The following is a 26896-nucleotide window of genomic DNA, read 5'->3' on the forward strand; positions in this document are numbered from 1 at the left end:
CAAAGGAGGCCGCGACCGCCGCGACCGCCGGGTCAGAGAGCCCGCCCTCCACGCCGGCCCCGCCTTGTCGGCCCGTGGCCCCCCCGGGGCGAGGGGGAATGGGGGGGGGAGGCTTCTCCCCGTGACCGGTTTTCTGAATGCTATCTGGATCGGCCCACAGGCCTTCTTGAACTAGTGAAGCGCTCAGTTCAAAGTGGTTGTACGGTGGCTTTTCCCCCCAAATCTGTATTTTTCTCTCGTCAGTTTAGTTGTTTGGTTTTACCGCAGTCAACGTGCTTTACACGTAAGATAATATAAGAAACTAATAAAAAAAAGAAGCCTACTGGGGGATCAAAAACAGTCCAAAAATAAGACAAACGTGCAAACTCAGCAAAGTAGCACAGTAACAACTTCCTTCCCACTCACAGAATCAAGTCTTTCTTAAGTTTTCACATTTGTGTTGCAACGGCCGCCGAAATGTGATCTTTGTTTTTCTGTAGTCGACAGTCTGAAGGCCAGCTGAGGGAAAGCCAGACACAATTTATGATAAGAGACACAAGGCCGTGAGCAGAAGGGCTCGTGGGAAACGACTCTACAAATATCCACTCTGCTTAATTCTTTCTCTCTCTTTTTTTTTTTTTTTGCCTCTGCCTTTGCACGCTCTGAAATATTCAGAGAATTCCCAACAGATCCCGGTGCTCGTCGAAGCGTGGCACTAATGTTTTATCGTTGCCGGCTGAGGATTTGACAAAAGCTTGAGTCTTATGAGTGTTGAAGACCCTTGTAAGCCCCTTTCAAGTATTCCGAGATGTCGAAAAAGTGATTTGGAGGAATGAGCGGCGCCGCTGTGATCGCTGCTATCAGCTCTTGTTCTCCACTCGGCTTTCATCATTTCATCATGCGCCGCTCTGTTCTGTTCCCTCTAATCTGTGTGTGTGTGTGTGTGTGAGTGTGTGTCTGTGCTTCCGTGTGCGAGCTAATGAGCATCGATCTCGCTCTCGTTCCGTCTGCGTTGCAGCTGCAGCTGGAGCAGCTGGACTGCGGGGCGGCCCACCTGCAGCACCCGCTGGCCCTGCGCCGGTCCCTGAGGGCCACGCCGCTGGTGGAGTCCACGGGGCTCACCGCCGTGTCCGTGGACAACGTGCACAACCACACCGTGGTGTTCCTGGGAACCGGCAACGGACGACTTCGTAAGGTGAGACGCGCCAGGGAAGACCGGCGACACGCACACGCACACACACGCACACACACACACACATATGCACAGACACACACACACACACACACACACATGCACAGACACACACACACACACACACACACACACTAACTGGGGTGGGACTAAGGGAGTGTTTTGCAAGGTCACAAGTAAGTCTCAAGACTTTGCGTCAAGTCTCGAGTCAAGTTTTGATTCAAGTCTTGAGTCATGTCTCTTGTCAAGTCTCGAGTCAAATCTCGAGTCAAGACGGGAAAGTCTCTTGTCAAGTCTCAATTCAAGTTTTGATTCAAGTCTTGAGTCAAGTCTTGAGTCAAGTCTCGAATCAAGTCTTGAGTCAAGTCTCGAGTCAAATCTTGAGTCAAGTATCGAGTGAAGTCTCAATTCAAGTTTTGATTCAAGTCTTGAGTCAAGTCTTGAGTCAAGTCTTGAGTCAAGTCTTGAGTCAAGTCTCGAATCAAGTTTTGAGTCAAGTCTCGATTCAAATCTCGAGTCAAGACGGGAAAGTCTCTTGTCAAGTCTTAAGTCAAGTCTCGATTCAAGTTTTGATTCAAGTCTTGAGTCAAGTCTCGAGTCAAATCTTCAGTCAAGTTTTGATTCAAGTCTCGATTCAAGTCTCGAGTCAAGACGGGACAGTCCCGAGTCGAGTCCGACGTCCTAAACTTTGAGTGTGTTTGAAATGTTTTTATTTGCGGCACACGTTTTGAATAAAGAAGGTCGAGGCTGAGCCAAGTCACTGGTGTTGAAGTCGAGTCTGCAGTCACCAAACTCTCGAGTCAGACGCCGAGTCCCAGTCAGTCCCAACAAACGCTTCCTCAGGTCTGAACACGGTCGCAGCAGATGCTCGCCACTAAAAAGGAGTTCATATTAATTGAATGAACGAGCCCTTGAGCATGGAAAAGAGACTCTGACTGTAGAAGTTGTGCGTCTCAGATGTGGCTGCTGAGTCTCTCAGTAAACCAGACAAAGGTGTGTGTGATGAAACACTGGCAGGAATGTCTGCTTTCATCCGGTAGGTTCTCAGCCCCGTTCATCCATGACCCATCACGGCCCACTAAGTAGTCCTAATCACGCGCTCTAACGGTCCTCAGACCTGGTCATTGTCTGGCCCGATCACCAGGACGAGACGCTGTAACAAGAGCGCTCGGCAGAGTATGACTCGGCGCGTCGGTCCGCTTCCGTTTACCGACATCTGCGGAAACAAAAAAAACCTTCTCCCGTTCAATTAACGGCGTTCCTTGATTCTGACTCCACAACGTTCCCGGCCGCCCCCGACCGAGCCGAGCCGCCCGCGAGCGCCGCGAGCTGCTCCTCGGCCGTCCGTGGGGAGAAAAAAGGAAACGTAAACTTACTCCCGAAAGCTTTGTGCGCCAAATGCTAAACAATAGGTGGGCACTTTTTTTTTTTTATTTTTACAACATGAAAAGCAATCTGCTGGAGGGGCGTGTCCAGCTCACTTCCTCCCCAGACGAAGGCGCCGTTACAGCCCCAGCTGAGCGCGCACATGGTTTCTGAAAGGTTTATATCAGACGCACAACATTGGTGTGTGTGTGTGTGTGTGTGACTGTATGTGTTTGTGTGTTTGCTTGATTGCAGGTTACTGTGTTGTTTAGGTGTTTGACTTTGTCTGTAGGCCAGTGTGAGTGGTTTAGTGATTTCATGTGTTTACTCAGAGACGAATGCATACCCTGTGATTATGAGCTATATGTGTGTGTTCTCTCTCACCATGTGTGTGTGTGTGTGTGTGTGTCAACCTCGTTATAAATGGACGCATGCTATTTTGTGTGACCTTGGGCAACAACATACTCTCTGCTTTTTAGCTTTATGTGTCTTTTATTGTGTACGCGCGCTGCTGTGTGTGTGTGTGTGTGTGAGGCAGCGTCTGTCTGCGCCTCTGTGTGCGTGCATGTGTGTGTGTGTGTGTGTGTGTGGTGAGCCCTGAGGATAGAGCTGTTTCAGAGGTTAATGGTGCTGTTAGTGTGTGTAATGTGATTCTGACTGTGAGTTTGGCTCAGGCTAAACACAGGGGAACAGTGGTCGAGATTAAGTTAGCTTTCTTTTACTGTCTTTGAGAGGGGCCCTCAGTGAAGTAATTTGTAATTACATGCATTTCTTAATGAAGTCTCCCCCTCCCCCGTTACAGCTGACTTCCAATTTTTCTCCCCCTTCTCGCAGCGACCGCCTGTTATCGGTCCGTCGTCCTGCGGCCGCCCCGCCCCGCCGCTCGTTGTCTCCTCTCGGGGGCTCCGTCTCAAATATAAAAGGCCCCTTTGATTCACTTTTGCAAACAAACAGACTTCATCTCTTTCTCCCTCTTGTCCTCCCGTCTCTTTATTCTCCCTCCTTCTACACACCCAGGTCCACACACACACACACGCACACACGCACACGCACACGCACACGCACAGCAGCTGAGCACTCCTTAGTTGAATAGTGTCTTTCATCTGCAGGCAGATAGACAGAGAATGGAGTCAGAGCGACCCGCCGGTGCAGCAGGTGTTTTGTTGGTTGACCTGGTGGCGCTCTGGGCCACAGCTCTCCTCAATCTTCCTCCTCCTCCTCCTCCTCTTCCTCTTCCTCTCTGCTCCTATCCTGCTCCCTGTCCAGGTGTGTGGGCTGCTGTTTACCAGCTCCTCGCTGTGTCACTCAGCGTATGTGTTTGCAGTCTCTCGGGTGTGGGGTGAAGACATAGCACAGCTGCTTGCTATCTCGCCGGCAGAAGTGTGTGTGTGTGTGTTTGTTTGTCTGTCTGTGAGTGTGTGTGTGTGTGTGTGTGTCGAAGGGTGGGTGGTGTTAAAAAAACGACAGTGATATTTGGAGGTTGAGATAACGCCTCTCATCACAGGTTAAGCCAATGGTTTGCTAAGCTTCTGTCTGCTCTGGTTTAACATTAACCAGCAAATGGCTCAGTGGGTGGTGATAATGTTGTGTGTGCTTGTGCGTGTGTGCGTGCGTGCGTGTGTGTGTGTGTGTGTGTTCAGCGGATGGAGAAGTGAAGGAAACCCGTGCTTGTCACCAGATGCCGGTCAGTTTGCCAGTTCCTCAGGATGTCTCCATTGAAGGGAGACCCAACAAATCGGAGAAATAAGAGCTTTCACTGTCTGCGTGACAGGAAGTCTCACTCGGCACAGTTTGTTTTCGCTACACAGCCTTGTGTGTGTTTGTGCTTGTGTGTGTGCCTGTGTGTGCATGTGTGTGTGTGTGTGTGTGCATATCTCTGTGCGTACGTGAGAACATGTCACCCGTTTTATTATCTAGAGCTGCAGGAAGGCCGGCGCGTAGATAAATCACAGCTCGGCGAAACCAGATTAGGAGCACAGCTTGAACAAAGGAGCTCCAACAAATATATATATATATTTTAAGGCTTGGAAAGATATTTTTGAAATAGAACATACGAGCATTAGTGATCAAGAAAGTACAATTAACAGAAACCCGTACATACATTCATATTTTAGCGGCGACTGGTGCGTCTCAGTCGGGTTCAGGGCGAAAGTTTCCCCACAATGAACGTGTTTATCTTCCCCAAACACCTTCGTGCTCGGAGTCAGACGAGTGATCACGATGAGGATTGCTGGCGTGAATCCGCGGAGGAGGAAATGAATACAAAAAATGTTCTTCCTCCGAGAAAAAAAAACAAAAAAAACACCTGTCCCTGAATTTGAACTGAGTTGCTCGATCGACAGAAAAAAACTGCTGCGGTCACATCGAGTGCAGGATTTTTCTTTCCGTTGACTTAACTTTGAGGGAAATGTTTACTGCGACCTGCTCCAACCCCCCGTGTCCTCTGCTCTTGTCTCCTTCACAGCTGACCCTCTTGCCCAACATGACCTTGGCCAATCAGTGGACGCTGAAGCTGCCCGCCAGCGAAGCGGTCCACCACATCATGACCTTCGACCCCAACGACAGCAACTTCCTTTATCTCATGACCTCTCACCATGTAAGAATGTGGCCCGCCGCCGCCGCCGCCGCCGCCGGCTCCTCTCTTCAAGATCCATCTATTGATTTCTCCTCTGCCTCTGATTTGTTCTCGTGGGCCGCGGAGCAACGATCAGACCTCATTTCACATCCAGCAAATCCTCTTTGCTCCTCGCCTCCATTTTGGCCGAGCGCTCGCACGTTTCGCGGGCGAAAGACGCGTTCGGGTGTCGCGTCTAAAAGCAGTGTCCTTCTGACAGGACGTGGCGTGCACCTCCATCACATACATGTACAGTTTAAGTTCAGCTCAGTGCTTCTCAAAGCTTTTTTTTTGCTGGAAAAATAATGTTCATGCCCCTCCGGCCCAACGAAATTGTAATTAAATGGTCAATGATGAATTTTTATTTCACTTTTTGCGATTCCTTCCGTGTTTTATTAATCCTAGAACTCTATTGTTAAAAATAGTCACACTATCACTAACGTCAGGTGACTTTCACCTGATAGAATGTGCCTGATAAAATCTACTGCTCATGAAAATATACATTTAAATACAACAGTACAAGGCAGTGAAGTATTCTTCTTTTATTTTAGACTATAGCACGTATCGTAAAACGAAAAACAGGTATCACAGGGAGACCCTGAAAAAAGGCTCCAAATCTGGTGAAAAATTAGGGAATCATCAATAAAAAAAAGATTTAAAAAATAATAAAGGAGCTATGAACTTGTTATTTGGTCCACGTGTTCCTGGGACATGTGAGTCTTGTTCTGTGAAGGAAAAGTCTCCCCTCAATGTTAAACCCACCCGGAAAAAACAGTCACACTATCACTAACGTTAGTTTTCTTTAGTTAAATAATAGAATGGAACAATGCAATCACTTTCAAGTGAACCAGGTTGCTCCATCAGACAAACACAAACAGCACGTGTGATCACGTTGTTAGAACAATGCAAACAAAGTTCTATGTGTGCAAAAAAAACAACCAATATTTGCCAAAGAAAATAGCTTATTGTGGCTTCAATTAACCTGTTTTGAACTGAATATCTTTTCAAGATAATAAGGATAACGCGCAACGAGTGCAAGACAAAACAGCATGAGTGCAGATGTGTGAGTCATCAGGTCGTATCAGTGTTAGTGGCCGCAGTGAGTCAGCTTTCCTCTACACATCTTTTTAAAACGAGGTCGTACATTTGATTCGGTCGCTCTCAGTTCATGCTCCATGTTGAGCGTAGATCTGTATTTTGTTTTGAGAGACGCATCAGCAGATAAAACGCTGCTTTAACTCGTCGCCCCGCGGCCCCAAGGTGACGCCGCTAGCCCGAAACCCAAACAATGTTTGATTAGCAGAACAGAGGAACGCAGCAAAATGCTCCGAGAGCGCACACTATGTAGCATTAATAGTGTTAGCTTAGGTTACACTATGTAGCATTAATAGTGTTATCTTAGGTTACACTATGTAGCATTAATAGTGTTAGCTTAGGTTACACTATGTAGCATTAATAGTGTTAGCCTAGGTTACACTAGGTAGCATTAATAGTGTTAGCTTAGGTTACACTATGTTGCATTAGTAATGTTATCTTAAGTTACACTAAGTAGCATTAATAGTGTTATCTTAGATTACACTGTGTAGCATTAATAGTGTTAGCCTAGGTTACACTATGTAGCAATGATAGTGTTAACTTAGTTTACACTGTGTAGCATGAATAGTGTTAGCTTAGGTTACACTATGTGGCAAAAATAGTGTTAGCCTAGGTTACACTATGTAGCATTAATAGAGTTAGATTAGGTAACACAATGTAGCATTAATAGTGTTAGCCCAGGTTCCACTATGTAGCATTACTAGTGTTAGCTTAGGTTACACTATGTAGCATTAATAGTGTTAGCTTAGGTTACACTAGGTAGCATTAATAGTGTTAGCTTAGGTTACACTATGTAGCATTAATAGTGTTGGCTTAGGTTACACTACGTAGCATTAATAGTGTTAGCTTAGGTTACACTATGTAGCATTAATAGTGTTGGCTTATGTTACACTATGTAGCATTAATAGTGTTAGCCTAGATTCCATTATGTAGCATTACTAGTTTTAGCTTAGGTTACACTATGTAGCATTACTAGTGTTAGCTTAGGTTACACTATGTAGCATTACTAGTGTTAGCTTAGGTTACACTATGTAGCATTACTAGTGTTAGCTTAGGTTACACTATGTAGCATTAATATTGTTAGCTTAGGTTACACTATGTAGCATTAATAGTGTTAGCTTAGGTTACACTATGTAGCATTAATATTGTTAGCTTAGGTTACACTATGTAGCATTACTAGTGTTAGCTTAGGTTACACTATGTAGCATTAATAGTGTTAGCTTGATAAATCATCTCATGTATTAATGCTTTGTAAGGCATGAATAGTCCTCTCTTTAGATGAGGTCACAGAACTTAACTAATACTTCATACTGAATTAATCATGGCTTGCAGTATTAAAACAAATAAAGTTAATAAAGTGCATACCAACATCTTTCTATGTATAATTAAATGCATGAATAAATTCTAATGTTACACTTTATGATTAAATTAATAATGTATGAGTCCTTAATGCTTCATTTACAAATGGGGAATCCATCATTCATAAAATATGAAAACCAAAGCTTATTCATCAAGAATGAAACATTTCCAAGTGTGTTTATGAATGAGTTACGAATGAGTATTCATGTTGGACTAATGCTTTATGAATAATGAATTAAATGTTTACTCATGCGTTACTGATGCTCAATAGTGTGCAGTTATTATAAAATGCTGCCGATGCTCCAAAAGTAGCATCTGGAACCATCGTTGTTCTTGTTAAATGATGACCTGATTACCAGAAGTGTTTTTTTCTTTCAGGACGAGTTCACTGTGCATGCATCTGTCGTCTGAAATATAGTGCGTTTAAAATGTTGTGTGTGTGTGTGTGTGTGTGTGTGTAGATGCTCAGGGTGAAAGTGGCAGACTGCGACCAGTGGAGGAGCTGCAGCGACTGCTTGGGCGCGGGCGACGCCCACTGTGGCTGGTGCACGCTGGAGAACCGGTGAGAAGCGCTCGCACTTTGTTTTCCTCGCTTCTCCTCCTCTCTGCTCTCTCCATCATCTCTCCAGTTAAACGCTCAGCCTCTCAGTCCTCTCAGTCCTCTCCTCCGCTGAGCAGCTGGAACGTACAATTCATCCAAATCATCGCGGTGTCACGCGCACGCCACATCCTTTGTGTTTAGGAACGGGTGGAAACGTCACCGCTGTCTGCGTTTAACGCTGCAGCTACTGACACGAGGTAGCCCTTTAAGCCCCAAACCCTAAACCCCTAATCCTGGATTGTTTGACTTGTGTTTAGAGGTTGTACATGGGGATTATATACTATCATGGCCCTGATGTCTAACATTTATTTTCCTTGATTTGCGCCCATTTTCGGGGACCCGACAGGGCGTTTGAATTGACGCTGCTTTGCTGGTTTTTCCATCACCTCCATTCTCACTTTTCCCAAAAATTGTTGCTTGGCTGAATGAGCCTTTTGGCAGCGAGGGAGTGTGTGTGTGTTTTTTTTTTGGGTGGCTTGGTTGGAAAAGCTGTTGTTGGATCAAGCTGAATTGATTTGCTTTTCATTAGGCCTCCAGTCTGGGGGAGTCGCATCGCCGTCCTGAGCGCTCCCCTGACTCCCTGGTAGTTTAGGGAGGATTGACGGGCGAGGAGCATGAACTCGCGAGCTAGCGAGAGAGAGCACACGCTGTGATTAATGTGGCTCTGTCAGGGCCGGCGAGTTTGTTTGTGTGTGTGTGTTGTTGTTGTCTTGCGTGCATGCGTGTGTGTGTGTGTGCGAATTGGTTGCTTGCTTGGTGATTAAAGCAGATCAAGACGAGATAGTGGATTTTGTGATGAGCTGTGCTGCGGCTCTGGAGGCGCTGGCATCGCCGGGGGCCATTCAGAGCTGCAAGAGTGGAACGGATGAGAGTTGTGTGTTTGTGTGTGTGTGTGTGTGTGTGTGTGTGGTCAGACCGTCTCGCTGTCATCTCCTTGTCTCCTCTCCTTATTTAACTATGTGTCGTCTCTTTATCCCAGTCCTTTTTTTTTCGCTTCGCTGCATTTTTTCTTTTCTACCCTCGTGATTCTCTCTCTCTCTCCCTCTCTCTCTCCCTCTCTCTCTCTCTCTCTCTCTCTCTCTCTCTCTCTCTCTCTCTCTCTCTCTCTCTCTCTCTCTCTCTCTCTCTCTGCCTTCAGCTTCCTTCTCTTCCCCCCCTCACTCCTCTTCCCGCCTCCTCTCACTCGTATTTTCCAGTTTGCTTTGAGAATTTAGCTACCCCGCTCTCAACCTCCCTCGTCCTCATCTCCTCCTCCTCCTCCTCCTCCTCCTCCTCCTCCTCCCCCAGTGCCCTTGTCCTCCTCTCTATCCCTCTACAAAGGAGCGTTGATTGTGATGATGGTGGTGGGAGGGGAGAGCGCACACTGGTTCTTTGACAGGGAAATGTCAAAGTGTGTAAGGCTGTGTGTAAGTGTCAGTGCGAGTGCGCGTCGCTGTCTGGCTCTCGGAGGCCAGGGAGCTGATGTCATGCGTGTGTGTGCGTTTGATGGCACTGTTTGGCCGGTCATGCCGGAGAGCCGGCGCTGAGGCGCTGAGGCCCTCCGAGCCCGAGGGATCAGAGGGGTTGATGTGTGGGCGGTGGACGGACTCCTCCATCACCTTGCTGCCTGATACAACGAGAGGAAAGAGAGAGAAAGGGGGGAGGGAGGGAGGGAGCAAGGGGAGGGGGCTATCTGGCAATCTGTGAAGTTACAACTGTCTCCGCGGGTTTGATTTGAGTCACGGCCGTGACGTCCCTCGGCGCGTCCGCCGCATGTAGAGCATGTCTGTTCGCTCTCGTTGGAGTCGACATTGTTGTCTGAATAAGAGAGCGAGATAGTCTCCCCCCCCCCCCATCCGCCCCCCCGCCAGAGATAACGCTCAGTCCTTGATCACTCTCCAGCGCCGGAGCCGGTTTAATCTGCCACATGTCACAAGAAAGCACTTAAATATCTTTATTTGAATCAAATTATGCGTCATGTGCAGTCTTTGCTATTCACAAATTATCATGCTTATCTCCCAGTGACTTTGTGTGAGGTTGTGCGTGCGCGTGTGTCTGTGTTTGTGTGTGTGTGCACTTATAGAAGCTTGTATGTTCTCCGGCTGTTTAACAGTCTCACTGGTTTCCCACCTTATCCGACGAAATGACACTTAGAAGGTGGTGATTTTTCTCGGGTCATATTCTAGCTGCATATGTTGACTCTGTTTATTTTAAGAAGCTGTTTGAAAAGTCAGCATTGCTGTTGTGAAGCAGTTGAGTGGTGTGTGTGAGTGTGTGTGAGTGTGTGTGTGTGTGTGCTGTATGTGTGTATGGATGTTGCTTTTTAGGGAAGAGAAAAGTGCTTTGAATGTATTTCTTGCTCACTGCTGCACTTGATCAAAGAGTTGTGTAAATAAGCGGACGAGTCGTGAATGCATTTAGGGGAGAAAAGAAAATAGATACAACAGAGAAAGTCGAAGACATCGTGATGTGATTTTGCCGGCGAGTCGTTTCAAATCACGCAGCGTTTGTTGATGTTCATCCGAGACCGACATGTCTTTTTCTCTTTGAGATCACGAGATGATGTTTTCCTGGACGCCTGTTTCCCGTTTATATCAAGAGGCATCTATGATGTATTCAGCGCTTAAAGATAAAGTCTGGAGTTTACTTGATAATCTAAATATATTCTTCGAGATGGAAAACAAGCGGGGCACTTTTGGGCTCGTTGTAACCCGAGAGGAAGTTGTGTTTTAAGCCCTGATTTTTTAACTGAAACGTAAATAAATCCCAAAACAAGTGACATAATTCATGTCATGAATGGTTGTGATCTCAAAGAGAGGCGTCATCGAGGACCAAGAAGTACCAAAAGTTAGCATCAAATAGCATTTTCAGGTGTACCGGTTTAAGTGATGACTAATTTGGCACTAATTTGTGGCTCTTGTTTGAGAAGTTTGCCATGATTTGTGAAATAGATTCTATATATGGGAGTCAGAGCGTTAATAAGAGCAGCAGACGGCTAACGGCAGTGTGAAGATAAACGGGAGTCACAGAGTGTCTCTGTGTTTGTTGTAATCGGAGCTTCTCGGATCGCCGGCTGCTTCTAGTGTTTGTGAGTCTTTCCATCTCGTTCTCGTTCCCTCGGCACACAACGCCCCCCTCTCTATTTGAGTCCGCTGATAGTGTGCCAGAGCATTATTATGTTTTATGTACTTATTTTAAGGCCCAGATGTGAGATTTCTTTCTAAACTTAACAAAGTCTCATCCACCCGTTAAAGTTTGGTTTCTGTGCCGATCGATGTGCGGCCAGAGGATGTCGTAACGATGTAAAGCCCTCCGAGGCTAATTTGGGATACACAACATAAATTGACGCCAATGACTCCGACCAAAACACCCGTACGTGACGAGTTAGGACGCGAACGTGGTGTCTGCTGTGTCTGTTGTGTCCCTCTGGGTGGCTCATGGCCGCCGCCCTGCTGCTGTTAGCACTGTTAGCACTGTTGCTGCTGTTAGCACTGTTAGCACTGTTGCTGTCGTTTGCACTGTTAGCACTGTTGCTGTTGTTTGCACTCTTAGCACTGTTAGCACTGTTGCTGTCGTTTGCCCTGTTAGCACTGTTGCTGTCGTTTGCACTGTTAGCGCTGTTGTTTGCACTCTTAGCACCGTTAGCTGCTAGTCGACAACTCAAAACGGAGTGGAGGGCAATAGATATGCTCTAAATTCTTTATCGAGCACCTTTAAAGACTAAATAGTCTCCGGCCACGCTGGCAGCTCAGTGAAGAAGTGCAGTGTGCGTACATGCTAATCATGCTAGTGTGTACAGTGTTCCCTGTGTCAGTACTAGTGGCTTTAGTTTAGCGGGTAAGGTCATAAAACATTGAATGTTTTACCTGACGATGGTGCTAAATGAAACGTCCGTTATTAGAATTCATCCTCTGGGGACCATGAATGTCTGTACCGAACGTAATGAGGTAAAAAGAGAAAAAAGGCATCACTTTGGTGCGCTCACTGAGAATCATAGCTCAAAGAACAACTGTCTGAATGGAAACTAGATCAAGAACTAAACCAGTTTCCAGCGTATTAGGCGGCTGAGAGTGTATCCAGAGTTTTGATTGTGTCTTTTGTGGTGGCTTGCAGAGGCACTCGGCTCTATTTTTAGTTTCGGCAGCGGACCTCTCGGCCCCCTTCTCAGCCCCTCATCAATCTGGACGTTTGCTTTCCGGACGCAAATACTCACGCTCGGAGGAGGCATTGCGGGGCCACGCAGACACACACACAGACACACACACACACACACACGCTTTATTTTAAAACAACTATAGAAGCGCGAGAGGGAAGTTGGATGTGCCAAACTCATTAAGCGGCTTGTTAGGACGCCGCTATAATGGGGCCTGTTTGATTCCTCCTCACTCTGAGGTCACTTTGTCCTTCCAGGCTGCTCGGCGGATGAACTGAGCTCTGTGCCAGCGGCCGGCGAAGTTCATTAGTGAAGCAGAGAGTGCGCGGCCACCTTGCTTGTTGAATGCCTCCTCACAATCCTTCTGTCCTCCAACGTTCATTATACTCACAGATTGGCTCGGCAGACACACTGTATTCTCTGTGCACGTCCACACAGACGCACACATTCACGGAGGCACTGTTAGTTCACATTAAGGAATCAGCAGCGGGGTGTGTGTGTGTGTTTTTTTTTGTGTGTGTGTTTTTTTTATTCAACTATTGGTGACTGGCCCCTGATGCTGCAGGACGGGAGTTGCCATAGCAATGTGCGTGACCTAGAGTCAAGTAGTTCTCTTGTGTTGAGCCGAACAAACTGACAGCCGAGGTCTGAATGTGACATTAGGAGACCGGAGCACCTCGTCGCTCTGTGGGAAGCGGACCGTGAAAACCCAGCGGTGAGAATTCGCTCAGTCCTGGGATGAAAATGGAAACACAAAAGTTCCGTCCTCGCCGCACAAAGGATTAAACGTCGACCCTCACAGCTGTGCAATGATCGATGGGGTCTCCTTCACCAGCTGCGTCATTTGACAAACAATTACTCTACATATGTTTGCGCCACCTTTTGCAGCGAGGAAAGGGAAAAGGAAGTTTCTGGATTTAAGTTTCTATGACGTATTCAGTGCAATCTCTCAAATATCCTCTCTCTCTCTCTCTCTCTCTCTCTCTCTCTCTCTCTGTCTCTGTGCTCTAATCGAATCCGCACATCGATACGGCCCGATACCAACGTGATTGTCTGTCACTTTGTCCAGATGCACCATCCAGAAGGAGTGTGCTCGGGCGCTGCAGGCCCGCTCCTGGATCAGCATGGGCGAAGGGCCCCAGCAGTGTCCCTCCATGACCCTGACGCCTCCCGAGATCAGCATCGCCGCAGACATCAAGGTAAAGGAAAATAATTTAAAAAAAACATCTCCCGCTGCGTTATTGTTGTCCCTCACACTTCATTTCCCTTTTGTTCCTCATCAAGGTATGTTTGTAATGGGGCCAGCGTATTTAAAGCAGATGTCTCGTGACCACCTTTTAGAACCGGACACCTGTCCTCTATTATTATACACTCTATTATTATTATGACTGATGGCTGGTAAAGTCACGCCGACACTCTTTTAATGCCAGCAGCTCCCTCCACCTCCTCCACGCAGTGGAAAAATTGACTTTAACGTGGCTATAATCAATATGGGGATGATGTGTTTTTGTTGATGTTGTGTAGTCTAGTTTAGACACAGGCACGTCAAAGCCTGAAAATTCACAAGAGGGGTGTTTACGGATGTATTTTATGTATCGTAGAACAAAACATTGCAATTTCTCACAGACTTTATTACAGGCATCTAACCAAAAAACCCATAAACCCCCCCAAACCTCCCCAAAGGAAATAGAAGCGCAAAAATGCTGACTCATTTCCGTGTTTCTGGACTCCTGCAGCACTCTATTAAAAACGTGATAACAATGTGTGCTGGTTCCCTCTCGCTGCTCTCCCCTTGGTTTTGGTGCAAGTTTAATGTTCAATGTCAGAAATAAAATCAACGGCAGCGTTGTGATGCGATCAGTTCTGCGGGCGTGTTTCCCATCAGCACACACAACGGATCTGAACACACACAACGGATCTGAACACACACAACGGATCTGAACACACACTTTTATCGTGTCGTTTTTTCACAGATAATTAAACTGCAACCAAGACACTGAGAAACTCAGTTTGCGTGTTTCACTTTGGTCGTAAAACAGCAAACCAGGTGTGTGTGTGTGTGTGTGTGTGTGTGTGTGTGTGTGTGTGTGTGCGTAAAAGCAGAGCTTACCGGTGGCACAGCATGAGAGAGCATGCCATACACAGCTGTTTCCTTCTCTTTAACCATTTACTGACAGTAATTAACTTTTGATATCTGCCGTTCCTTGTTTGGCTCAGCAGGAAGGTTTTCTCCGGGGGCCTCCAGCTGTCGCTCTAAAACACACACCAGTAGGGCCGCAACCAACGATTACTTGTCATTGTCGATTAATCCGCTGATTATAAGTTGTTTGAGCTATTAAAATGTGAAACAGCGTCTCCAAAAAAGTGCAAGAGGACGTCCTCAAAGGAGGAAAGACACCAGAAAATACCAAGGATTTGACATGACAGAAATTACTGACATAGATTAATCGCTCATCAAAAATGAATGCGGATCGGTTTAATAGTTGTTAAACATTTTCAGACGGACATTCAGCGTCATCAGATCTAACTCACATAAAGTTTTACTATTTTGAATAAAGGGGCTGAAGCTTCATGTTGCACAGAGAAAGCCCACGCAAATTTTTACCAAAAATACAATTTGGGAATATATTTTGTGTCCCGTATTTGTCGGTAATCCGTCTTTGATTTATTTTGTGCAAAAATATTTGCGTTCCAAGAAAAAAAGCAAAACGTCTGCTCCGTTAAACATCGTCTCCAGCGGCCTCAGGGAGCGGACGTGGACGACAACTGTCACAGGAAATCAATACAAGCTATTCCACCTTTTCTGACACGCAATCAAATTGAACACAACAACAACAAACAAAAAAAAAACGACTGATTGTTATCACACGCATTAGCGACGACTCATAACCGCGTCTGGTTCTGCATTTCAGACGTCGTGTAATTGAGTTTGTGACATTCAGAAAGCTCAACCTCGCCGAGGCCGTGATGTAATCTGATGTGATTATTTTCATTATTTTCGAATTTTGGAGCGGGCGCGGCCAAAATTGCTCAGGTGCCCGTCCCTGTTTGCTCTCGATCAGTCGTGACCGCTGTTAATGTCGCCGCCTCGGCTTCTGCTCGCCAGCGAGCGGCACGCTTTAACCCCCGATGGCACCAACCTGTGTTTTTATACATAAGCATGTGCCCTCTGGTCATGTGACGTGGCCTCATGTGACTTCATTATTGCTTCATTGCTACGAGACATCGGCTCTTTTTCTCTATCAGGCTATAATGACATCATCTGATTTTCATGCTATTTATTTTTAGCCTTCGTGTTGTCGTTCAGGCCGTTGCGGTGGGGGGTGGGGGGTGGAGGGAGGTCGGTGGGGGGGGGGGGGGGGGTGGAGCACCTCTGCATAGGATTTAAGGTTGATTGAGGGTCCACTTCAGTGTGAATGTTTTCCCGACTGTGATTGAGAGCGGGGCGTCGTCTGCGTAGAGGAAATTCTGACACGAAGATAATATTTAATTTTTATATATATTGCGGCGCTCAAGCCCCTCAGCAGCCAAACTTTATTGAGCAGCTCTTCACTCGGCCTTCGAGTCTCGGCAACAGCTGAGGGCCGTCCGGCCGGCCGGCCGGCCGTCTGGTTCATTCTCCTGGAAGCAATTTCTCAGTAAAACGCCAGGAAGGCATTTCTTCAGAATCGGCTTAAAAGCGTCAAGCATGAGCTGAATTAAATATCGGAGGTCAAAGGTCAAAGTTAAGCCTCGCTTGTACATTACGACACAACCGTTTAGCCATACCTCATGTGCTAATTATGACAAATGTCCAATTAAAAAAAGATTAATAAGTGATGACTTTTAAGACGTCTGGTGACTGCTTGGTAGGAATTCTTAGCTGAATTTCCACCTCTGTTTTGTTCTCTGAGGGGATGATATTGCATTTATTCTTTCCAATGGTAACCGAAGGGAACAATAGAAGTGTGATTCGCTTTTCCATAAATTTAAATATTGATTGATTTTTAAAGATGCTGTCGATGGAGCTTCTCGCTCCACGAGTTGAAGTCACGTTCCAATGTGGTAGTTTGATTCCCGTCCTTTGGTGTTATTCCCTTTTTTTATGTGAATGTATAGAAATGATTAATTACACCGCAAACATGGCACACTGTGAATATTTAACACAACTGTATGTCGTTTCCCCCATTTGCAAAGTAGCGAACCCTCCATTTAAAGTCGGTTCTGCCGTGCCAGAAGAAATAAATACAAGTTAAACCTTCAGCCAATCAGATGCTCTGACACAAAAGCCCTGAGCGTCATCGCCGCTCCTTCGGGAACATGGACCTGTCCTCTTTAACCCGTCACCTGCATCTCGTATTGACTTGATTTTTAATCAAACCTTTGCAGAAAGAGTCGCTGCATCACACTTTTCTCTGGCGTGTAAACTGCTCATAGAAGCAGAACAACGCTCTGATAATTAGCTCTCCAAATTTTTTGACACGCGGAATATATTTGACCTTTAATTACAGCTCGTAATCAGACGATCCCGAGAGACGACAGGTCATTAATTGCTTCGTTAATTGTGGGTGTTTGCTTGTTATGTGGGTCGGTTTGGCTTCGGGGGCTGTAATGGATCCACCGGCCGCCCGGATCCACAGGCACCCTTCAGAGCCTCAAGGAAGCCATGGCTCAAGGTTGTCTCCCCAAACAGGAAGCAGCAGGCAGGAAGTCGGGGGGCAGGAAATGACCGCTTCCGCCGAACAATAGAGCAGATTGCATTTTAGGACGTGTCGGCGCATGTCGCCGGCCGCTTCAGCTCTAATCTGCTGAGCCGTGGACCATCACCTCTTCCTCCCCACCCCTTCTCTATTTTTTCTCACATTGAAAAATCATTTAACTGAAATTCAGTCATGTCAGTGAGGGTGTTATCTTTCTCATTACACGTCTGTCATACTTCATCACTAGTACGGCCACATTTAGACGTGAATGTAGCACCGCGCCATCTGTTTCTCCGTCATTCTGCCGTTTGCCCTCCGCCAAAGACGAACCGCACGCGCCCTGGATTTGAACATTTTTGATCTATCTATTATTAATTTGGCAATTAAATGGGAAATAGCAACAGGAGCGCTCTACATGGAGATCATTTTACTTAATTTCACACATAATGTGTGTCTTTTTTTTTGTAAGTTTTGTGGGTCACTGGATGTTGACTGTCAGAAAACCACCCGGTGATGACGTCACAGCGATGTCATCGAGTTTGTGTTTTAAAAAAAAAAAAGGGTGGGACTTCATCAGTGTCTGCGTCTCGAGATGATGTCATTAAGTTGCATCATGGGAAAGAAAACGAACAATTGCAAAAGCATTGTTCAAGCTCGGCTGACACTTATTCAATAAGGTACGAGAGGCAGTGCTGTATCGTCAATAATGTACGGTTCACCGGTGTTGTACATTATTGTAGATACAGTGCTGCTTCGAGAACATCGCATTTTGGAACCAAATGAACAAAAGGCGTGATGACAGCAGTTCACGAGCCCTCCTAGCGAGATAGACGTAGCCGAAGACTAACCGCACACGCCCTGGATTTGAACATGCGTGCGTGAGGAATGTGGACTTTTTTAGCGGCGTAATTAATTAATATTCATGCTTCTAGTTTCTTTTTTTTTCTCCCTCCCCCCCCCGTCGCAGGACGTCGGCATCCTGATAAATGGCAGCGTTCCCGATCTGGTCGGCTCCCAGGTGGAGTGCGAATACGCTCCGGGTGTTTCCACAGCTGCCACGGTGCACCTGGACTACGGCCCGGCTCAGATCCAGACCTGTCCCCTGCTCCCTCGAGAGAACTACCGACCCATCCCCGCCGGCACAGGTGAGGCCGAGAACACGCTGCCCGTTCCTTATCTCTCTCCTCGCACAACACAAGTACAGTTATGCGGCTTTAATTTCCCCCTTTTGTCTTTTTCAAAGTTGAGGCCTCGCTGTTTGGTGTTATGACAGCGATGCCGATCTCCGACGCTCGGCACATGCCGCGTTGTTTACGTGCCCTTTTTTTTGTTTTTCTTTCTGCAGATCATCTGACCGTGTCCGTGGCGATAAAGGTGAACGGCACATCCGTGGTATCTGGGAGCTTCATCATCTACGACTGCGAGAGGACCGGAGCGATACACCCCAAGACGTCGTGAGTCGCACATTCGTTTGGGGATTTGTTATTCAACTGCAAGCGTTGCTGTGATACATAAATATACCCACAAACCTCCGGCACTGAGAATAAAGCCAACGAGGATCACATGCAGTTCCTCAAATGGCCACTTGAGGCAATGAGAGGTTTTCTAGAAATGGACTCTACCATCTTACCATCTAGAGCCTCAAAAATCACCACAAAATGAACTTTAAAGTCTCAAAAATCACCAAGAAAAGAATTTCAGAGCCTCCAAGATCAACACAAAATAAACTTTAGTCTCCAAAATCAACACAAAACTAACTTTAGAGCCTCAAACCACCACAACATTAACTTTAAAGCCTCCAAGATCAACACAAAATGAACTTTAGAGCCCTCAAAATGAAAGCTCATTGTTATCTCTTTAAGTACCGGCTGTGAGCATCTCCACCTCCGCTTAGACCTTCATCCACTGGCTTCTTAAATGTGCAGGCGATGCCTTTCAAATCAAACCCCAACGAAACCTACAAACCAATAAACTGCGATCGCGGCCGAGCCGTGCCGTCACTCCGACGTCGGCTCGAGTCTCGTCCCTAACCTCCGCCTCTCTCCTGTGTCTACCTCTGCTTTTCTATTTAGGGCGCCTCAGTCGGGTAAATATTGCCGACGCGTCCTCTCGCGGTGCGTTTGGCTCGCTCGAGCTTTCTCAGCGCAGGATCAAACGTGGGGGATTAATATGCTGTAAACGTTAAGCCAAAGGAAATTGGATGTGTGTGTGTCTGGGCTCGCCATGTTGATGTTTGTTTTTGTGAAGGACTGTGACTCGTCTGGCCCGGTCACAAAAGAGGGTTTTCTCATATCTTGAGGCAATCCAGCTGGCTTCCTCTTGCATGTTTGGACCATGTCACAGGATCCACTTTATCTGATGGGCAGATCTGAGGGGCATTGCTGTGTGTGTGTGCGTGCGCGCGTGTGTGCGTGTGTTCGACTGATTCTCTGCGATGGGAATCGTTTGGGTGTGTCCCTTTTGTTCACTTCATGAAAACAGGGTGGAGGTGTGAAGGCGGCAGTTGAAGGTGCACGCGTGCGAGACTGCGCGGCGCGGCGAGGTTCGGGAGTGTGAAATTAGAACGCCGGTTTGCCGAAGGTGATAATGAGCAAAGTGCCGCTCTCACAGGAGGAGCGTTCTCACTGCGGAGCTGCTATATACTCTGTCTGATTTTAATCACTTCAAGCTGGGGTTTTTTAATAATCCCTAAAGAGAATCTTATGAGTCGTCTCACAATTACACGTAGGAGAGTCTCTTCTGTTTTGGTTCCACTATTGTTGTTTTTTCTCATGTCACAGCTTTTTTTTTTTTTTTTGGGTGGTTCACTCATCTGCACGGGAGGGAAAAGTATCACGTAGGAAGCCGTGTAAAAGTAAATTATGGAAAACTGACATCCCGCCAGCGTGCAATTTAATTACTTTGTGCTCCAGACGCACATTTACAGTCCAAACAAGGAGATGAGACCTGTGGACGCTCTGTCACAGCACATGTGAAGGGCTGCGACCACGTGCATTAACGACTAATCTATCAGCTATGTCCCTGAATGCTAATCCCATAATGATAAAATAACATGTAAGGAAATGATAGTCAGTCCAAGGTGATGAATCTTCCCCATGAATCCTCGTCAAATCCTCAGTTTTAAGAAGCGAAAACTCGAAGAATCGATCATCAAAGTAGTCGATTAATTGATGAATCGTTTCACGTAAATGTATTTTTAATTTGGCAATTAAATGGAAAATAGCGACAGAGCTTTTCAAAGGAGCGCTCTACATGGAGATCACCTCACTTCTCAGGTTGTCAACTCGTGATGTGTGACTTTTTTTTGCATGATTTCTGGGTCACTTGATATTTACCCAGTGATGACGTCGCAGTGATGTCATGGAAAATAAGGGTGGGACTTTACCAGTCAGGGCGCGGCGAGGTGAAGAAAACGAATAATTGCAAAAGCATATTTTGAGCTGGGCTCACACTTAAGCCATAAGGTACGAGAGGCAGTGCGGTATCGTCAATAATGTACGGTTCAAAGGTGTTGTCGGGGCAAACCATTGAGCCGTACATTATTGTAGATACAGCACTGCCTCTCATTGCGCCTCATTGTTTAACTGAATCAACAAAAGGCGCAATAACACTCGTTCACACGAGCCCTCCGAGCAAGACAGACACACTAAAAAAAGAGGAAATATCACCCGCTGATTTTGAAAAATATTGATTTATCTTTAAGAAATACGATACCTCACTAATGACGCTGTCACAAACTGCAGCTTTGAGGGGTCGTCTTTAAGACAGTATGTGTGTGTGTGTGTGTGTGTGTGTGTGTGTGTGTGTGTGTGTGTGTGTGTGTGTGCGGTCAGTTCTCCCATGACCCATTCAAAGTGGTCACTAGGCAGAGTGTTAATGACAACCAGACGAGAGCATTCCAGTCTCACCAAACAGCCCAGTAGGACAACCACCTGACCTCTCACTCTCTTTATGTCTCTCTCTCTCACACACACACACACACACACACACTCACACTCTTTCTGTATTTGCGTTACGTCTCAGGTTTTCGGCCCTCCTCCTTTTCTCTCTCTCCCCTCGTCCGTCTCCGTCTCCCCCTGAAATCTGCTCTTTTCTTTTCTGGACGCTTTCCCTCTTTGACAGAGACGTGATTGAGGATGTATGTTTAACCGCTGTGTCCACCGAGAGGCCCTGAGAGTGTGAGGCCGGCTGTGTGTTTAGTGTGCGTGTGTGTGTGTGTGTGTGCGTGTGAATGGTCATTATGCGTCGGGGTGGGCAGCGTTACTGGGTATTTACTGTCAGTGATGGGTCATGCAGAGAGAGAGAGAGAGCGAGCGAAGGAGAGAGAGAGCGTACAATGTGTGTGTGTGTGTGTGTCTGTGTGTAAAGGTGTGTGTGTGGTTGTGCGTAAGTGTTTTAATAGGACAGAAAGGGAGTCAGAGAAAACAGAAAAGCTGGAGCTGATAAGAGCCTAGAGGGGGCCGTCTGCTTCCAATCAGAACACACACATGTTTCGATTACGTCTCCACATCCCTTTACACCTATACCCCCACCGCACACACACACACACACACACACACACACACACACACACACTCCCCGAGTCTAGAGACCTCCTCAGAGTGGTGCTATCACTGGAGGCGCTATCATTCCTAGTGCGGGACATCTGTCTCCTCCCGGAGGCAATGCAGTGACACACACACACTCCCCACACTGCACAGCCCAGGCGTTCCAGTTTTCAGGTAGTTTATCGCTCACATGTTTGCACTCACCTGAACTCGTAACCTTCCTTTGATGGTCTCGTTTGGACTCGCCCGCCCGAGGTGCGACGACGTAATCGCAGGCCTGCGTGAGGGCCGCACAAGTAGCCGCTGCCGAGCTTTACAGACGTCTGTCAAAAAGCAGTTCGCTGATCGGAGTCGGAGGATTTTTGTCGTTTCAGTAACAGATGGGCTTGAAAAAAAAAACGACATTTGAGCGAATGTTTTACCAGTCAAATCAAGTTGTGTACAGGGAAACTTGTGTTTCATTCGAATGCATTTGCTTTCCTTTAATTAAAGGGCTCGTATAAAGACATTAAAGTCGTCCATGAATGAATACACTTTATCACAATTCCTCCTCGGGATGGAGGAGGTCGGTTTATGGCGGTTTTGCTCGTTACACTTGTTGTTTTTATGAATCTTCACGGCGCATTTTGTTTGCACGCCCACTGGCGTTTCGGAGAATAGCGCAACGAGCGTGAAGGCCTTAATGAGCGCTCGTAGCACGTGCGCATAACACAGAGCTCGAGCGGGAGGATCCCCCAAATCACACCGCACATATTTACACTGATGTAATATCTATAAACCGGAAGGCAACGGGGATGAGAGGTTTTGGTCTGAGTGCTGCCGGGCTGAGTCACGCCAGAGCACGCTTTGGTTGAATGTGCGTCAACGATCTGTGTGCAGAGCTAAAAAGGCGGAACATTGCCTGAAATGCATTGTGGGAACACCACCGGCGATCGTCGGGTGACGAGTTGGCTTTTTTTAAATTGGTTTAAAAAAGGAGTTTGTGAAACCGGCTGCTAATCAGACTGTAAACAATGAGCAGCGCACAGACCAGGAAGTCTTGGACCAGGATGTCCGGCGGCTACACAGGAACCCCCGAAATACAGCCCGGAAATATAACCCCGGAAATATAATCCAAGAAATATAACTGAAGAAATATAACCCAGAAAATATAACCCCCGAAGTATAACCCCGGAAATATAACCCCCGAAATATAATCTAAGAAATATAACTGAAGAAATATAACCCAGAAAATATAATCCCTGAAATATAATCCGCGAAATATAACACCCGAAATATAACCCAGTAAATATAATCCAGTAAATATAACCCTGTGACCCCCGGAGGCTCATCCAGAGATTGACATTGAGGGTGGTGGCCTCCCCAAAAGGGAATTGTCTTCATAAAAATATAGATATACAGCTTTAATACTCGCCACAAGTCATTACAAATAACAACGTCTAAGCGGGGAATGAATTGAGCCTTTTTATTCTTAGACAAATGAACATTGTGTGGCGTCTACGCGCCGCTGATGGAGCCACACGCTAACATGTCCTCACTTAGCTGGTGTGAAACTCAAAACGGTGCTCACAATGATAGAATTACAAGAGGAAGCACTCTCTCACACACACACACACACACACACACACACACGCACACATAGAGAAGTGTTTATAGAGAAGTGCTTTGGCCCAGTTTGACCTCCTGACTCGCTGTGTTGCAACCGTGGAATGAATGTGTCTGCTGCTGTGACTAATCATTATTTCCCTTTATTAGCGCTACACTTTGAAGCCTCAATCAGTTCGGCCTCTCAAAGCCGGCCCGCATATTCTGGACTGTGTTTACTGCATGGGAACAGATCAGAGCGGAGATACAGTGGGCGGGGGGATTTCTCAACTTCTTTTCCATGTGTGTGTGTGTGTGTGTGTGTGTGTGTCCTCTCGGCGGCAGATGTGTGAGCTGCCTGAGCACCAGATGGAAGTGCTACTGGGACCCCGACAGCCACCTCTGTGTCGCCAGTAAAGACGAGTTCAAGCTCAACCTGCTGGAGGTGAGCGACCCCCCCCCCCCGGCTTCCTCTTTTAGTAACACACAAACCCAACAGGCGCCTGCAGGGGTCCTGGATCCGGACTCCGCTCGGCCCTCAGCTCCCCGCGCGCTGCAATGATCCGGGTCCAGACGGGGGTTGGGCAAGAGCAAACATGTGGTAATCCAAGTTTGAGGTTACAAGTGTCTCAACCACAGTATGTCGACATGTTGAAACTCTATAAAATCTCAGGAGGTTCTGGTTTAACAGACTCCCTGAAGGCGGCTGAAGTGCCATTTAAAGTTCTCCTTTTCTGGCAGTTTGGGTGTATATCCCAGCATGCCGAGTAGATTCATTGTGTCTATTGCTTTTTATAGGGAGTTATTACTAAATGTGTGTTTGCTGCCAGAGGACAGATAAATCCACTCCTACTTTTGTTTCAGTTTACTAAGCTTACTCCTTTTTATTTTTTTGACAATCAACACATGAAGATGCAGGCACTCGCGTATGACACGGGAGCACAGCATGTAAACCGTGCTTTGGTGTCTCATTTTGACCTTTGACTTAAGATTTCATTAAACTCTTCTTGGGTAGATAATGACAAGAATGAATATGAACCAAAATTAAATTATGCCCTCCAAACTAAAAAGGCAATCTGGTTTGACTTGACATCAAACTCTGTAACTGAGCTTGTTTTACACGCAGCCGATTCCCTCATTTAAAGTAGGTGACCCCACAAATAGGTGATGTTTGGCCACGCAAAGCCCCTTAAGGGTGTGAACGACTCCGCGAAGCAAACGTCCCATTTTTCAGGCGCGTGAAAAAAGGCTGTGAAACTGGGAAAAAGATCTCCGGACTCCAGTAGCCTCACTGAGACCAATTACAGCTCCCCAGCGTGCTCCTGACAACTTTTAAGATGAAATCAGCCATCGTGTTGTTCCTGCCGGGCCTCTGCGTCCTCCCAGCAGAGCACTGGTCCCAGTTAAAGGGGAGAGGACGTGACTTACTGGTCCTCTGGTCAGCTGCTTTTGCTCTTGTTTCCTTTGTGTTTTATTTTTCATTGCAGTGGCGGTTTAAAACCTTACGCTTTTCATATCCCGAAACCCCCCTGAAGAAAGAGCTGCTTTTGTTCAGCGAGTGAAGCATGAAAGACGTCGCTGCGTCTCTCTGAGCAGACGTCGTAAATCCAGCTTCAGATCCACCAAAAAAATGTTCAGGGTTCTTTTTTTTTTTTTCCTTCATTGCAATGTGGGTCATAAAGAGATGAGGAGGCGGGCTCTTCCTGTTCTGCTGAGTCCATCACATCGTGTCCGCTGGGTCTGTTTTTCTAATCCCTCATCGTCTTCTATTTGAAGCTATTGTTGTTTCCCCTCGGAGCGAGAATTTACCCTCTCATTTCCTCCTTCCAGATAAACAGGACAGGTATTTTGGGTTTTTTTTTTTCTAGCGGATGTGCAGAGGGGAGGGGGGTCGCCATTGTTTTGCTTCTGACTCCAATATGTCACTTCCTGCACCTCCTTCAACAGAATGCCGTTTCCTGCCCGAGCCTGCTGGCCTCTGAGGTTCCTCCGTCGCCATCGGAAGTGTCGCAGGACTTCACCGTGTCCCTCAGCAACATCCAGGAGGTAACGCTCAGACAGACGACGCATCGGGACTTGGGCTCTGTCCAGTGCGCCTGTTGTGAAGTTGGATTGGAATGAAACAGAAGCATATGGCGCGTTTGCTTCAAGCCGAGGTAGACGCAGATGGATGTTTGTGTGCCGGGTCAGCGCACGAGAGGAAGAAGAAGGAGAAGGGGGAGGGGGGGGGAGAAAAAAAAACCCAACAACCCTGAGCTTTGGGTGATGAAAAAGAAGACGAGGCGAGTGTCTTTCTGCTCGCGCTGCCGGCGGCTCAGCTCGGCGTCTCGCTGAGTCGCGTCCTCGTCAGCACGCCGCGCACAATGCGCAGCCGGTCCGAGGGAAGCACACGCGGCAGGAGCTTTGTGTCGCCCGTGTTCAACTTCAATTTGGCGAGTCCCAACCTTTTGCCAGATCCCGTTCCCACTCTTTAATCCGCGCTGAGCGACGATCCCGCGTCGCCGATAAGGACGCAAGCGGGATCTTGGAAGAGGAATGAAAAAAAAAGTAAATCAGATTCCAGCGCTGACTAGTTGTCGGGCGCGGCCAGTGAGACGGCTAACCCCGCGGCTGGCCTTTTCCAGCCCTCTCCCGGTGTGTTGCCATGGTGACAGACACCGAGTCACATAAAAAAATCCACACGTAAACACACACACACACACACACACACACACACACTTCCTGAGAGCAGCCTGGACGTGACTGGATATTCATATCACTGCTGTTTCATTATGATCGCATACACACAAGCTCGAACGAGGGCTTCGTCATCGCCGTCACTCTGGAATTTGTGTTTTTTTTGGGGCGTTTGGCTCCCACAATCCTTTTTTGGGGGGATAAACATAATAACGTAATATACATTGTTTAGACTTTACTGTAGGAAACCGTCAAAACCGAAAACATGAAGCGAAAAGGCCCAAAATCTACTATCCCGATACACATCATTACGTAGCATGACAGTTAGCTTGTAAGTAGCATGTTTTATATATGTGTGTGTATGTAATCAGACTAAGTTTTATTGAAGTTTGAGTTAGTATGTGCTTATTATCACTTGATCCAGTGGTTCACGCCCCATTTTGGAGGAAGCAAAATGTTCGGGCCCCACCGCCCCGACAACATTGAAACAAAAGGGTCCAACTTTCTGAGACTCCTCCATCTGTGTTTTTATTATTTATTATTATTGAGATCAAAGAAAATGGAAATCCAGTTCAAGTAAACCAAATCGCTCCATCAGACAAAAACTAATAACATGTGCAATCACTTTGTTAAAACGATGCAAATAAAGTTATACATGTGCGAAATATAACTAATAATTGGCAAAAAAGATTCACAAGGACGCCGGTTGAATCCCTGTTTTCTCCCCATAGTTTCATGTTGAAGTGTCCTTGAGCAAGACACTGAAGCGCCAGAGCTTCACAGCAGCACAACGCTGAGAATAATTCCCCCACTGTGCGATTAATAAAGGATTCTTCAAAAAAAAGAAATCATATATAAGAATCTCCATCTCTCCCCCGCGCGCCCCACCTGTAATACCTCCGCGCCCCACTAGAGGGTCACGCCCCACAGTTTGAGAACCACTGACTTAAGACAACGTCATTATGCATCAAGATATCTGGATACATGAGTTCATCATGATGCAATACCACTGACAAACATATATATTATCATATTTAATTCGCGCTCAGTGTTAGTTCTCAGATTGAACAAAC

At 46.7% G+C, this 26896-nt stretch overlaps 1 protein-coding gene across 1 annotated transcript in view; it reads left to right on the forward strand.

Moving 5' to 3' along the window:
* The window catches only part of plxnd1 (plexin D1), a 70435-nt gene that overhangs the window by 2495 nt on the left and 41044 nt on the right, over nucleotides 1-26896 (forward strand). The window contains exons 2-9 of the mRNA XM_068597184.1: nucleotides 998-1174; nucleotides 5001-5132; nucleotides 8066-8166; nucleotides 13407-13536; nucleotides 17984-18161; nucleotides 18362-18470; nucleotides 23493-23592; nucleotides 25095-25193. Of these exons, the coding sequence (XP_068453285.1) occupies nucleotides 998-1174; nucleotides 5001-5132; nucleotides 8066-8166; nucleotides 13407-13536; nucleotides 17984-18161; nucleotides 18362-18470; nucleotides 23493-23592; nucleotides 25095-25193 (1026 nt within the window). The remainder of the gene's footprint in view (nucleotides 1-997; nucleotides 1175-5000; nucleotides 5133-8065; nucleotides 8167-13406; nucleotides 13537-17983; nucleotides 18162-18361; nucleotides 18471-23492; nucleotides 23593-25094; nucleotides 25194-26896) is intronic.

This window comes from Clinocottus analis, unplaced genomic scaffold (genome assembly GCF_023055335.1).
Source record: "Clinocottus analis isolate CAN_PGR_092001 unplaced genomic scaffold, fCliAna1.0.p SCAF_4, whole genome shotgun sequence".
In the NCBI taxonomy this organism is placed as follows: Eukaryota; Metazoa; Chordata; class Actinopteri; order Perciformes; family Cottidae; genus Clinocottus; species Clinocottus analis.